At 38.8% G+C, this 14,598-nt stretch overlaps 2 protein-coding genes across 2 annotated transcripts in view; both read right to left on the reverse strand.

Annotated features, from left to right (window-relative positions):
- Nucleotides 1-579: 579 nt before the first annotated feature.
- LOC108571854 (leucine-rich repeat-containing protein 20) lies at nucleotides 580-8,178 on the reverse strand. Its single transcript, XM_017933998.1, has 4 exons — nucleotides 7,401-8,178; nucleotides 2,378-2,521; nucleotides 2,037-2,204; nucleotides 580-1,956 (listed from the first exon to the last, which is right to left on the reverse strand). The coding sequence occupies exons 1-4, from the start codon at nucleotides 7,555-7,557 to the stop codon at nucleotides 1,793-1,795; spliced, it is 633 nt and encodes a 210-aa protein (XP_017789487.1). The 5' UTR covers nucleotides 7,558-8,178; the 3' UTR covers nucleotides 580-1,792.
- Nucleotides 8,179-12,672: 4,494 nt separating this feature from the next.
- The window catches only part of LOC108571851 (PDZ domain-containing protein 8), a 5,165-nt gene continuing 3,239 nt past the window's right edge, over nucleotides 12,673-14,598 (reverse strand). The window contains exons 7-9 of the mRNA XM_017933996.1: nucleotides 13,857-14,006; nucleotides 12,966-13,148; nucleotides 12,673-12,876 (exon numbers count right to left, since the gene is read on the reverse strand). Coding sequence (XP_017789485.1) covers nucleotides 12,673-12,876; nucleotides 12,966-13,148; nucleotides 13,857-14,006 — 537 coding nt within the window. The remainder of the gene's footprint in view (nucleotides 12,877-12,965; nucleotides 13,149-13,856; nucleotides 14,007-14,598) is intronic.

The raw sequence follows: 14,598 nt of genomic DNA on the forward strand, positions 1-14,598 counted from the left end.
TACAAAGCCTAGATTCGTCCTAGATTCGATTGCGATGTATCGAAGATCGTGTAGTCGTACATATGCCCGCGTATTAAAAAAATATGTATATGTATATATATATAAAAGTATAATCACTCATTAAAAGTGTAGCATCGGTATATAAAAAGTGCGCAAGTAAACTGCCGCAGCTGCTACCAGTTCGTTCGCTATAATTTCTAATCGCCCCTGCCCCCGATTTTATTGTAAGTTTCGCCTGCGTTTTGATAGCAGTCGATAATACGCTCAGCGGCACGCGTCTTCGCGAGATTTTTTTTTAATTTATCGTTAGTCGTGAGAACGAAAGAGAGAGAGAGAGAGAGAGAGAGATAGTGAGAAGTTTCAGATGTTGCGAGAATCGACAGTATTTTCGCTTGGCGATAATCGATTTCAGCGAGAAGTCGAACAAAAGACACTTTTTGCTCGAACATCGATCGCCTGATAGGCTGTATCACTTTGTGAAAGTGAAAAGAGAAAATCATTAGATAACGATAGAAAGAAAAAAAAGGAACGAGATCCATATGTCTACCTTAATTTTTAAACATTAAACTGCGTCCATTCTATGTATATTTTGTGATTTTATATCCATGAACAAGTATTGTAGATAATTAACTCCGTGACTCATTATACGTTTAATTATTATTATTAATATTGAAAAAATATAGCTACTAAACCAATACAACGTGGTTGAGCGTATTTTTTTTTGTGACTGCGAGTGCGAATCCATCTATCATTCCTCCAGATACACGATAGTTCTTTTTTTTTTTCTTCTTCGAGCAACTTAAAGAGGATGTGAATTGGTGGAAATAAAAAAGGGAGTGTGTTTCTTAAAGTGTATTGTAATATTTCGCGGACAATTGACTAGATCAGAAATACAGAGCAATACATTCTGATACCTGTTGTGCATGTACACAGAGCTACATTACAATTAATACATAATACATTTTAATTAACACATATTGTTTATATAAATTAAATACAAACTGTCTTGCAAAATTCTTGCAAGTTTATTATGCGACACGTATCTGAACAGAGGAGAATTGTTGTGAATTCCTTACGTATTAATTCGGTATACCTTTATAATTACGCATTTTATTCTTTTTTTTTGTCTGCAAGTTTTATAAAATCAAAAATAATGTTCGATTATGGCGAAGATGTCAGCAGTCGATCGCCTATATAGATTGGCAGTCGTTACGATTTGTTACACGATATATGTTACAATATGTCAAGTCCACGCATAAAAAAGAATAGATCATATCTTAAATTTACAGGAAACTTATTTGGAGTTAGTAAAAATGTGGTAGTAAATTGGATCGGCAGCTCGTGATATTACTCGTACACGGATCACAGCGTTGCGCGGCCAAAACGAGCGAGCGATTAAATAAAATCTAAAACAAATCCACACAGTACAAAACGAGAGTAAAAGAAGTGACAATTGATCGCTATTCACGAGATCAATGAAGAAAGATCCAGGTACGCGGCAAGTCTATCCATTAAGTACAGATCGTCAGAAACGTCAACTGATAATAGTTGCATTTCTCGATGATTGTTGCCGCTCACTGCCACGCCTGTTATCAGTCAGTTGTATGCGTTTTTTTGTCACTGTACAAAATACTTGCGTCTGTTCTTAATTCGCGCAACGATTTGTTTGCGAATCTTCGAACAATCTCAGTCAAGAATAATGGAAGCAAACTACGTCCACGTGGAACGATTATTCGACGCTTATCAGCCGCTTTGGCAGATTTGATTATTTTCTTTGAGCTATGGTTTCGCTTCAAATAGTAAGATCCTCCCAATCTTCGACTTGCCTAGGCGTCAATTCGACTCTAATTCGAGTCAAAGTGTTCAGAATATCGTACATCCTAGGCGTCAGGGGATTCGCTTGAAGATCAATAAATTCCAGCATTGGTGCGTGCCTGAGTCTTTCGACATCTATATCTGTAAAATAAATGCATTTAGACTGTACGATATCCGTGATAGGACTATCCCTTATATAACGCAAACCGTGCAACATTTACCAATGATCGAATTATTGTTGGCAAGAAGCCGCTTCAGTTGCGGTATCCGACATGTAACAGGTGGCAAAGCAATGAAAGTATTATGAGAAATGTCCAACCTTTCTAGAGCTTGCAATTCAGAAAGTTCCTCTGGTAGTTTACTCATTTGATTGTGACTCAGGTTCAATTCTAGAAACGATTACGCGTTTGAATTTGTGGTATAATGATATCCTTCAGCGTAGATAAAGAAAAAAAAGAAAAATTTCAAAAATTATTTTAAAGAAAACAAAAAAATGAGATTAACAAAAACAAATTAACACACTAAAAAAACTTTAATTAAATGTGTGTGGTGTTTGACTTACCAGTGATCAATGAGAACTTGACTGCAAACTTGGGAGGAAGTTTTGTTATCACATTCCCAGAGAGATCACATCTCTTTAATTCTGTGTGTCTCATTAAGTGATAAACTGCATCAGGTACCTGCATCAATTGGCATTCTGATAGATCTGAAAAAAAAATGACGGAAGAAAACGATAAAATTAGAAAGTCTTACATAATTACTTTTTCGATGCGTAATAAACATTTTACGCGTAATTATATATCGGAGCAATTAAACACTTTAACACTCGTTAAAGATAAAAGTGGTGTCTACACCTTTCGTGAATATGTTACTATACAAATTTAGACGACACGTCACAAAAAATAGTGGTACGTTCGGTTGTTACAATTGGAGCACGACGATAATATTATGTCCGTTGTACTGTGTGCTTGATAGATCAGCTGTCGAACTAGGTCAGTGTATCAATATTACGCGCAGATAACAATAGAAGTTTTCATTCTATTCGAGCACTGTTGCAAAATCGCCAAATTTTATATCACACCACTTTCTTTTTATCAGATAAACACAGTATCAAAAATCTGTAAAGTCTAACAAAATGTACAGAATTTTTTATAAAACCCGCGATGCACCTGTAGCAGCAGAAAGTAGGTCATGGACTAAAATAAAGTATGCACAGTTAAAACAGCTAATTTAAACAGAGTAAAGGCTGAATTTCTCCGAAATTGAAATTCTGACGGTCTATCGAAGTAATTTCTCAGGTATATTTCGAACAACAATTTACCAAGATTCTTATTCTCTTGTGCTTCTTCGCAACGCAACACCACTCTCGTGACGGCGTTCGCCATCTTGCCGAGGCAAACTGATTCATGACTAGTCCTCGAATCTAACGCGTTTCATCACTGTACTACGAAATATTTATTTTCGACGGATTTCAAAAATAAATAATTTTCGTTCGATGGCCTTGGCAGTCATTCTACTTTCCGGAAATTCGTCGTTCGATAGCAACAACGTAGAAAATCCACGATAATAATACTTTCGAAATATAGAGAACGTTTTCATGGTTCGAATGATCGTATCTCTTTAATAAATAATTAGACCTATTAATTTGCAATTTGAATTTCGATGAATCGAGAAAGTGTTTCAAAAGCGTTTCAGCGGTGTGAAAATAGATGCGGGACACTCGCTTGTTTGATATCGCGCTAGAAATTCTTGTCGCCATTTTTCCAGCGCCTGCGCATTTAGCTTTAACTTCGTCGCGCTTTCCTCCGATTTGAATCAAGTGATATTTTGTATTTTTTATTGTTAATGAGGCTTGTGTATAATTGAATATGACTAATTTTATTACTGAAACAATTACGGACCGTATATGATTCACTATACAACACGAGGTAAAAAATTATACGTTATTTTTCATCTGAACAATAGATACCGTACGAAGCATTTGAAAACTTCGAAAGCAAAGAAAGCATACTTTTTCTCTACCGAGCACTCTTGTGTTACAAATTTTTAATAGTTCTTTTTATGGCACGTTCAAGTAAAAGAATTCCAATGTTATTAGCTGGGTGAACTACCCGACTATGTTTTACTGTTTGTATTGACAGTGACGATGACTTTTTGCTACAAAGTAGTAAATGGCTTTGGTGGCAAGCTACCATTTAAGGTTACGTTTCCATACATGGTGGCGCCAAGCGTACCTGTATTCATGTAGCACTGGGGTGCATACACTCGCATTTTACCTCGTGGCTACGAAAACACACAGCCATGTCGGTGTTATGTCCGTAGAAAATAATTTCTTGTTTTTAAATAAAAATTAACAATTTTCTCATTCGATACATTTTTCTTCCAATCACGTCTATATATTAGGCATTTATAATACGCACACTAACGGAAATATTTTTTACAGAACAAGGTTCAGGTTGAACGATAAAACTGCAGGCTGACTCATTTATTCAAACACAAGTTTCCCGTTTTACAATCCGGACAAATAACACCAGAAGAAGTTAGATAGCCACGTATCGAATGTATCGGTGAGTTCGATTTCTTATATGCATGTATGCATGCAACAGAATGCTTGAACCGTTTTAAGGGAATTTTCAACGAAGAAAGATAGAAAATTTTTATGCAAACAGGGAGTCGAATGAGAATGCATTGAAAAACAATGGAACGAATAATGGGATGACGCAACTACTTTGTAGTTCATTAACACTTTGTCACGAGTATATGTAAAAAGAAGGATCAGGAAGAAGGAACGGCTCTCGTGCGGCATGCAAAGCGCGTGCATTTACTTTGCCAAGGCCTCGTAGCGGTTCACTATTCCGAGATTGACCTTTCGTGCACACGGATGCCTCCAAAACGTGCAACAGATCTTTCCTGTTGACTGACTGTTGACTCACGGTTGACGCATCGATATTATGTACTATAATATCGGTACACTTTTAAAACCGTTCCAGTTCTTAAAATAGAACTTTAAATATTTATATATAGATTCGCAAATTTCTCATTAAGGAAAATTTCATGCGTTTATCTATGTTCTGGTGGGAAAAAAAAAGTTTCTAAATTATTTAGAAAGCATAGCAATTCTTCCATCAAACGCACATTTTCCTTGGTTTTCTGTAATTCACATATAATCACCGTGGATTGTAAAATTTGCGCGCTAACGCTTAAATTGCACCTTGCACGATGCAATCGCCGCGCTTTAAGCTACGTTCACAAAAACAACGCATGCTTACGCGCCGCGTGCTCGGATCAATGCATGAACAACAGCCTAAGGAACAAAGACCGGATACTAGAGTTGTGCAACGCAATGTTTATCCAGCCAATTATCTATGCTAGAACCCCGAGCGAGCATTTCACTTTTATTCCAATTGATGCACAGACCGCTACCGCGGTGAGGAACACCACCACCTGTTACGTGTGTCTGTCTAACGCTTCGCACTGCCATTAGATATCGCCTATCACCTAACCTGTTACTATGTTATAACACTTCTATTTTACTTCCCAATAGTAACGTTATATACGAAACTACTTCGAAGAAATTTCTTTTCTTTTACTTCAAACTTAAAGCGAAAGAAAAGAAGAAAGGATCGATCTATAAATGTTATCGTACAACTGAAAGGTAATCAACCCTTTCGATTGACAAAGAAATTCCTTGGTTACTACACTGTAACATTGTACTGCTATCGATCGTTGGCACGAAACTTTCGATGAAAAAGAATGATTGATATTGCAAAAGACATTTCTTCTCGAGGATCGCTAACAAGTGTTATTACAGAGACACGCGTGTAGAGTAACTCCTTTGAGCGTAGCTGGCAAGTGCCTCTCGCTCTCGTTTTCTCCGCTTCGAGACTTTCGCCAGTTACCGATTAGAAATCTCCTGTTTACTTTTGACTTGACTCGACAATCGTATTTTTAACCGTGTTGGCACGCTTGAAAAAATGCCAGCTGAAAGTTGTGGAACAGAGTAATTAGAGAATAAATGATTTATAGGAAGGTCTGCGCGGATCCTTGGCGCATAGGCTGTTGGTAAAGCACCGCCGCGATACAGATCGAGGATCGTTGGCGAGAAGCGGAGCTGGAAGAAGCGGCATTGAGAAAGGTCTCAAATCTATCCGGGTGTACGGATAAGGCAAGGACTTGAGACTCGTTCTTTCTTCCAGGTTGAATCAGGAAACGTGTCGCGAGCGATCTACACGGTGCTCATGAAGTAACCATTCGGATTTTAGCGATGTCGATCGATCCTCTTGGAACGTCTTTCAAGTTGTCCCCCATTGCAACAACGCATATACAACTAATTTGTCACGGTAGTTTGAAAGTCGAGCTCATTACGGGTCGGTCGAATCAGGAATCAAGGCCGGTTAGAAACGCGTATCGCGTTGCCAACATTATTAGTCCTCTAACTGAACGAATTCTAAGGTCGTGACAACAACACGTGTCTATTAATTTACATTGTTTCACCGTTCTTCTAGCCTGATCGATATCAACACCTACCCTGTAGACAAGAAGGCGGGAGGGATCTCTCTATGATAGAAACAAATTGCTTGTATCACCTACATACTTTATGGACAATGTAGTTTGTATTATATCTCTACTGGAATACCAGGTTACTTTCACAAATTTTTCACTCGTTACAAAATTATTCGCGATGCTAGAGCGTGATAAGGGGGAGCCGAGAATTACGTTACCGGCGAGCATAGTGTTCTAAGTGGATTATACCAGTAGGGGGTCAGACCATGCGTTACGAAGCCTAAACGGCCCGCGTAAGATTTGCGGTTTTCCTCGATACAACCTCGTGTGTATGTACATATATAGTTTCTTCTTTTTCTGTTTTTTGTTACAGTTGGAAAAGTTTTGTCACAATTGATTAAGAAATAATCGGATTCGATCGGGTTTGATCGAACAATGTGACGAAATCACGATTAAGCCGAGTCGACGCTTTCCTACGAAACGTATGCAATTTTAGCATTGTCCGATATCTTATCTGCGACTTTATCGTTGTATCAATGAGTAAAAGTTCCTACGCAGTCCACTGGATAGATTGTTTCGCCTTTGTCGTATATACATAGATGTGTTGACGAAAACGAAGGTTGATCTTCGGAGGATTGTAGAAATCATAGTAAATGTTACTGGAGGAATGGTTCGTTTCTTTCCACGAATGAAATCCTCAGCCGAGCGAAAGTGTAATACCTCAAAGGCGGAAAGATATCGTAGCGTAGAAAGTATAAAACGCGAAGGAAACAATTACGTTTCGTTAACCGATTCTATCTGGTTTATCGAATCACCTCAAGTTGGTTAAAAAAAGGAAAACATATTACAACTTATTTTACTTTTACTAAAAAAAAAAGTAAAAATTATGTTGAAAACTGATCGTTCGTTTCTCTTTCAGAAAGATGTTGAAAAATGTTGAGCCAGTTTCTCGTCGATTATTTTTCAATAATAAAATATTCAATGCAACAGCCAGCGAAGCAAAAGTCGATCGATGTTACGGGACCAAACAGACCAGAACGCGATTAATGATAGAAAATTATAGGATGATAGGTCTGACCTACCTAGATTACAATTGTCCTGCGCCTCTTCGCACCGGGAAACTACCCTGATTATCGCCCGGCCCGCCAACTGCACGCAAACAGCCATAGCCACGTTCCTCTCTCCTTGTTCCGGAGAAATCTGTTGCACTTCTTCGCCATTGTACGCGGGTGGTTTCATCTTCGTCTGGTTGATTAAGCGCGTCGTACGTGGATATCAAATCGTTGGGTTCAGGTATCGGTAAGAGAAAGAAAAAAACGAAAAAAAAAAACAAAGGATCGAAGTTCTACGGTCACTGGTATATATTTCCTCCAAGCTGGCTAGGCTTTAATCGCTGTCGAACTTGTTGCACAGTGGATCCCAGAGTACACGCTTTTACGATTTCCCTTTAGTAATATCGATAGCACCCTCGTCAATTCTCTTCACTACTTGCTTCGACATCAAGAAACGATCATGTTTCGGAGACTCAGCCGTAGCTTGAAACGCACAGTTGAAACGCACTACTACTTTGTCGACGAGACGATGTACTCTTCGCGTGTAACGATCGCGTCCAAGGCGAATCTTCAGCGTCGTTGTTGTCGTTTGCTGAGAAGTCGTTCGTGAAGAAGAAGAAGCAGAAGAAAATAGCATCGACTTTCCTTAGAACATCGATCGACGAACCGTGTTTTATTGAAACGATCTGTCGTGCTCGATCTTTCACAAAAAAAAAAAGGAAACAACAATCCCGCGAGATTCCCGCGATTTCTGCTTTTTTATCCACGCTCGAAGAGAGGGGGGAACGTGTGTAACGAAACGAGAGCGTTTCAGGTGACGCTGCCTGGCACTGAAGTGCAGAACTCGACGCGGTGCTATTTAAGCCCTCGTTGCTGGTCTCCCACCAGAGATGCATCTCGGATCAGCTGACTACTTTGTTTCGACTCCCTCTCTTTGTTTGAAAACAACCGTACGTACCACTCTACTCATATGCAACGGCCAGGTGTACTGCAACCTGTCGAAATTGGAGTTTGACTTTTCGCGAATGCCATCGTTCAAGGTTTTCCAACTAGTAGACACGACGTCTCGTTTCAGGGACCGCTCGTTGACGTTTCTGTAACACGTCGACGAGACGCGGAGACGAAGAAACAGAGATCATGGATTGAAGTAACTTTTAGGTAGATCGAAACATAGGTGACGACAAGCTTTTCCGCGTTCACGGATCCGTAACAGAGTCGAACTACGTTAATAGTGACATTGAATGTTTCTTGAATGTACAGAAATAGTCAGATAAATGCGACTTACTCGAAGACCTTCGGTAAACGCTGCTACGAAGATTGAAACGTGAAGTTTTAAAGGAAACAGAAAGGGATAGGCGCGCTGTTAGAAGCGTAATACGCGATGCAAAAGTTCTCGCGGAACGGTGTGAATCATCTAATTGCACGTACTATCGAGATGAGGCTCTTTTGATCCAGATAGATCGTGCGTGGAAATTTGGAAAGCGACTTCAGCGATGTTTACGTGACGCCCGGCGAACTTCCTGCTGCCTGTGGCACGAATTTACGAGCTTCCAAATAGTGTTTTATGTTTCTCTTTCGACTACAGCTCTTCTCTCTCTCTCTCTCTCTCTCTCTCTCTCTCTCTCTCTCTCTCTCTCTTTCTGTCAAATTAATTCGAAGTTTCTTTCATCTATAATTCATGATACGGTATGAAGAATATCCGTGGATCGTAGATTCGATTTTTCATTTCAAAGCTTATCCATTACGCTTATGCAATGCAAAAACTACAAAAGCGAAATTTCCCATACACGTGTATGAAGTATTAAAGGAAGCGTTTCGATTGTAGAGAGATTAGCTGAAAGAAATTATACAATGGATTAAGAAATTATTATACAACCGGTTGTATGAACGATTCCTCAATTGTCGCTGTTCCTTGTATATCTTATTGTTTCTCTCTCTCTCTCTCTTTTCATATTCTATATATATATGTGTGTGTGTGTGTGTGTGTATATATTCGATCGTTTCGTTACATAAACGTGTAATTAGCGGCGCAGCTCACGCGGTAAGGACGAGGAAGCGAAAACAGTTTGGCTAAAAATTGTTCAACGCATTCGAACGTTGTTCATGTGGCTTCCGGTTTCTCCCCCTCGAGGCTTTTGTTCGTTTCTCGTACTTACCATTATTCCCGATATATGCAACGAAAGCATCGTCCAAAACCAAGGTCGGAAATACGACGAACCGTGTTTCTGTTCGGCACGATGCCTACTGCGCCATCGCGACGCTCGTTATTGCCATTCAGATCATCATCCACGAGGACATTTCCAATTTCCAGTGACGCCAATCGCGTTTCCTATCCTTTTCTTTCTTTTTTGTTTCCGCAAACAACGCGATAAACAGTGGACTTGTGCACGTTACACTCACCGAATGGAAATGTACACGCGGTTTCTTACCGATCTCGTTCGACGAACTCGAAGATTCCTCTCGAGTGTGAGTTCTTTGGAACGGGTTGTATATAAAAAAGATAAATCGATCTTGTTGTTGTGTATATCTTCGTTATTGTAAAAAAGAACACAAAGAAAAGAAGTGTCTCGATGTTCTACAAGAAATGTCGGTTGAACAATGGTCGGTGCTTGATAAAAATTGTCGTGAAGTATAAAGTGCGTTTGAGCTTGTCGTTTCGAGTGGCTAGTTTTAAGAAAAGAGAGACGGCGTGGTTAGTTAACAAGCGGACGATAATAAACAAGCACAAAGAGATAATGTACGAGCATCTGGAAGAGCTGGCCAAAATTGCCAGGGCACTTTTCGGACAAAAGAAAATACCGAACTGGCGTGTTCAGTTTTGGCCGACGTTCGCGGGTATCGAAAGAGCGTGTAGATACGTTTCGCCACATTAAACAACATGTTTCTGCGCCTTTCTCTCTGACGAGCGAACCTCTCGTTTCGTTCGATTACTATCGGGCATTTTGAAAAAAGTGGAAAATCTTCGTGATTCACCTTTATCAATTACATATATATATATCAAAAATTCCTACGTAAATGTAATAAGAGAGAAAGAAAGCAAGTAGCGGATGGAAGAGAGGAAGAATAAAAAAACTGTCCAATCTACGGGTAATCTTGAGTATATAATCAAAGGGATAGAAACTCGATTGAACACTAAGAGGATACTCGAAGGAGAATCGATCGCGTCTTTTCTTCTCGAACGACGGAGGACTTTGCTCTCCATTCATCGTAGAGACCAGTGCCCAACAGGGATAAAATGTTTATACGATTCTTCGGTATGTTTGGCACGTGGCCAGAGGATACTGCGCGTGCATTTCACAGACGAGAATAGATTCGCGGGCCAAAATCCCCCATGACTTCTCTGTCGTCTTGTTCGTATTGACTCTCGCATGAACTGACGCGAGATAAAAGCTGCGCTGCATCGCGCGAGAGACCGATGCACGCGCTCCGTGCACGTGTATTCTCCCCTCTTCCTCCTCTTATTTTCTCTATGTGATGTTCATGGTTTTCCAGTCGCCAACGAGTCTACTGCAAGGACCTACCGCCCTTCCTTGATCGATCTTTCAAAACCGCGAGGAAAAACAACACACACAGAAAGCAATGTGGAAAAAAAAATCGACGTACATATACATATACATTGTGTTTGTGAAAATTCGATGACTACGCGGATTTCCAAAACGATGCGCAATTTTATATCCGGTCGGGGATCTGAGTTTACGCCAACTGTGATCTGCCAACGGGTGACAGAAAGAAACATCGTGTTCCACGAATAATCCCCGCGCAACAAACTTTTCCGAACGTTCGAAAGTCGCGCGCACGGAAAGAGAGTCGCAGGAGAGATGCGGTAAAAGTATGGAAACTTTTTCTCGATTCGCTAATAAAGTGAATAAGAGAGATATACGACGAGTCACTTTGGAGAATTTTTTTTTTTACATCGCAGGCTATTTTTCCTCTTTTTACGATGCAGATCGCAGTTTCGTGATATTACACAGGGGTTTTTTCTTTCTTTTTTCTCTGGTAGCAAGTAGCGAGCGAAGAACTTTCGCAAAACGTGTTCGTTCGTCCGCGAACATTGGCCCTATAAAATCTTTGACTCTGACGTAGATTCTTTGTGCGCTCTCGCTGGTTACTGCGTCTCCGTTTTTCGAGTATTTTCATATTTACCAAGAATCTTGAATGTTCCGCGTATCATGAGACCTCGCAAACAGCTATAGACCCGATTTCGTCTCGTTAAACGCGCATGTTTCTCGCCTTGAACAAGAATGAGAGATTTTCGATATGTGAAAACATCACTTGGAACAGCGGTACGCTTTGAAGAAAGACAACGAATCGTTCAAGAGAAACATTGTTTGTCTTTTGTTAGTCTTACATTTTAGTTTCACCGATACAAATTATCACTGAACACTCGTTTTTAACAATCTGTAGTATTTTTTTTTTTTGTTTTTCTTGTTGTTTTTGTTATATATGTATATTTATTTTACAATTTTTAACAATGAATCGTAATATCTCGTTAAGTTACGATGATTATGCATTCGATACCTTGACACGTTCGTGTTATCTATATGGATGGAATACTATTGTATCGTGTAATTCATTCATGCTTATGCATTGATAAATCAGAGTCGCGCAATTCATGCGTTTCGTTGCAGTCTGGTTTACCGTCACTAAAACGCGATTCGGTAAAAAGAAAAGGAAAGATTCACCTCTGTAGTTTGAGTCGGATAATCGAGGTTCGAAACGTTACATTGATATCAAAGAGAGTAATATCTTGTATTATTCAGGAAACTATTCATAATCGAATACTATGATTAAGTACCTAATTGCCCATTACCTTACGCTTAAAAACTCAAGACACTATGTTTACCCCGTATTCTGTTATGTATCCTAACCGCTCTATACAGCGCAACTATTTACCGCAAACCAATGAAAATACTCTAGGCGTAAAACACATCTGGTATACGTTGTACTCTGTTCTCTACGAGTATACATAGAATCTGTAAATACAAGTCTTAATATTTGGTGTTCTCTGGTAAACTATGAATTCTGGTATCACGGTACAATTTTTACGAGTATTTTTTTTATCTTCAGGCCTATTAACACGTTTAAAGAGAGAAAATTCTGTTTTTTTTTTCTTTTAAAAGCGCGTATATAATACGTACAATCGTAGGTATACTGTATGACACAGACTTTATCGAATAGAATTATATAATTAATTCGAATCAATCGCTATAGTATATAATCGAAGTAGAATGAACCTATGGGGTTTTCTGGAATGATAAATCGTTAAGATTCCTTGGGGTTTCCCGTAGTAAATGTAGATCCGTTAAGACTCTTTCTTGTTCTTAGACCGATCTAGCGCTTCTTGCGCGTGCTGCAAGCCAGCACAATAATGCAAAAGTAAGACACTCAATGCTTGCACTCGCAAATCGCTTTGTGCGATCAACTTAATACTATCCATTTCTCCACTCTGCGATAATTCTAATCTTGAGGTAGTTTCCCCGTCGAGAGCAGTTTTCAACTTCCCCATCTATATAAAAGAAAAAAAATTCAACGATTAATCAGAGTATATGCAGATATTATACTAACAAAGGATATATTTATTTGTGCTCCGTTTACCATAGCATTGATTTTTTCAACGCGTTCCTGTGGCTCCAAATATTTGTATAAAAACTTGCCGGTATCTTTAGCCCTAGACATTAGACCATCGTCCAAATCTCCAGCTACTAGAGGTGCTGCCACGCTAGGCTCAGCACCCTCCAACAGATCAGGACTAATACCCAAGCCTCCGACCAATGAATTCTAAATGTTTCAATAATTTTCGTGAGAATGTCGTCCGTGTGAGAATGATAGTTTAGTTAATAGTTTTTTTTTTTTCTAGAGTCTTGAGAACCCTAGAGAATGATGCACCTACCTCGACTGATTGTGTGACAGTAAAGAGTATTAAAGAAAAGTAACGCAATCAAAGCATCGTTTATCGTACTATGAGAAGTTGCAATAGGTATACACACACACACACACACACACACATACGTATAGTGTCAATATAATACAATATATCTTATGTATATAATAAGCGTGGCGGCCTCAGTGTGCATCTGCGTGTCTGTTATCCGAAATAACAATAATTAGTGCCGTGAGCAACAGAATAAAAGTAGTATGATCGTTTTTGCGATAGTAAAGAAGAAGAGAAAAGAAAGCTTGTACAGAATTTCAAGAACACATTGCATATGAAAAAGCTTCAAGCTTCGAAAAAAATACAATCAATACCTTAAAATTCATAAGCATGTATATTGTCCGTTACAAATTGTTGTTGGTACAATGAATAAGGACGATAGAACAGAAATAGAGCAGAGAAGGTGCAAAATTGTATATTCACTTGATAAATGCACGAATCAATTGAAGCTTCGTAATCGTTAATAATTTACATCATCTTTCATTCAGATAATGTGCTAATTAATCTGATCCTTCTCCATTCCAACTGAACGAGTTTGTGTTATTAAATTCTACCTTGCGGGATGCACAGGGACTTGGGGGAAGACTTCTAGATGCCAGACCGGTACCGGAAGCCGGTGGGGCCAAGCAACTTGTACTTCCAGCCTTCTTCAGGCCCAACAAAGTGTTAGCTATACTAGCCTTCATGGCCATCATAGTTGCACCCTGATTAATCGATCAACGGATTTCAAATTTATTAATAATTATAGTTGTCCAATCGCGAAAACCGATAAAATACTAAAATACTTACAAAAAAAAATGAAAAGAAAAAAAAATAGGTGGATCGATACCAGCAATCGCGTGGTCAGTCTCGATTGATAATATCGTTGTGTGTGAAAGAAGCTTATACAGTTTTATTAGACAGTAATAAAAGCAAGTGATCTATGATTCACTTAGAAAATTCATAAATATTCAACATTAGAAGCAAGGTTTAAGGTGCAAACCTACAAAAAACCTTCACCTCCCTATATGCAGATGATCAGTTTTATTGCCAACAATAAAGTGAAATCACACTTAACAGTTGTTTCCCTATGTACAAAATACCAAGAATACTCTAGATGTTCAAAAGTATTACATTAATTGCTCAAAAGACTGCAATTCCTTGTTTACAGCATTGCATTACTGTACAATAAAAATATGACTAGTAAAGCGTAGATATGCATAGTGATTGTAGTTTTATAATATTTTCTTTCTTAAAAATCCATTCCAACAATAGGATAATAAAGTTTCATCTTTCAAAATTAATGTACAATTTGTT

This window comes from Habropoda laboriosa, unplaced genomic scaffold (genome assembly GCF_001263275.1).
Source record: "Habropoda laboriosa isolate 0110345459 unplaced genomic scaffold, ASM126327v1 scaffold99, whole genome shotgun sequence".
NCBI lineage: Eukaryota > Metazoa > Arthropoda > Insecta > Hymenoptera > Apidae > Habropoda > Habropoda laboriosa.

What these genes read in the sequence shown, in the direction of transcription:
- LOC108571854 (XM_017933998.1), bottom strand. Translation starts at nt 7,557, where the DNA reads ATGAAACCACCCGCGTACAATGGCGAAGAAGTGCAACAGATTTCTCCG. An exon ending in CAAGTTCTCATTGATCACTG is followed by an intron (nt 2,205 to 2,377) that starts GTAAGTCAAACA and finishes AATCGTTTCTAG; the next exon opens with AATTGAACCTGAGTCACAAT. An exon ending in CAACAATAATTCGATCATTG is followed by an intron (nt 1,957 to 2,036) that starts GTAAATGTTGCA and finishes TTTATTTTACAG; the next exon opens with ATATAGATGTCGAAAGACTC.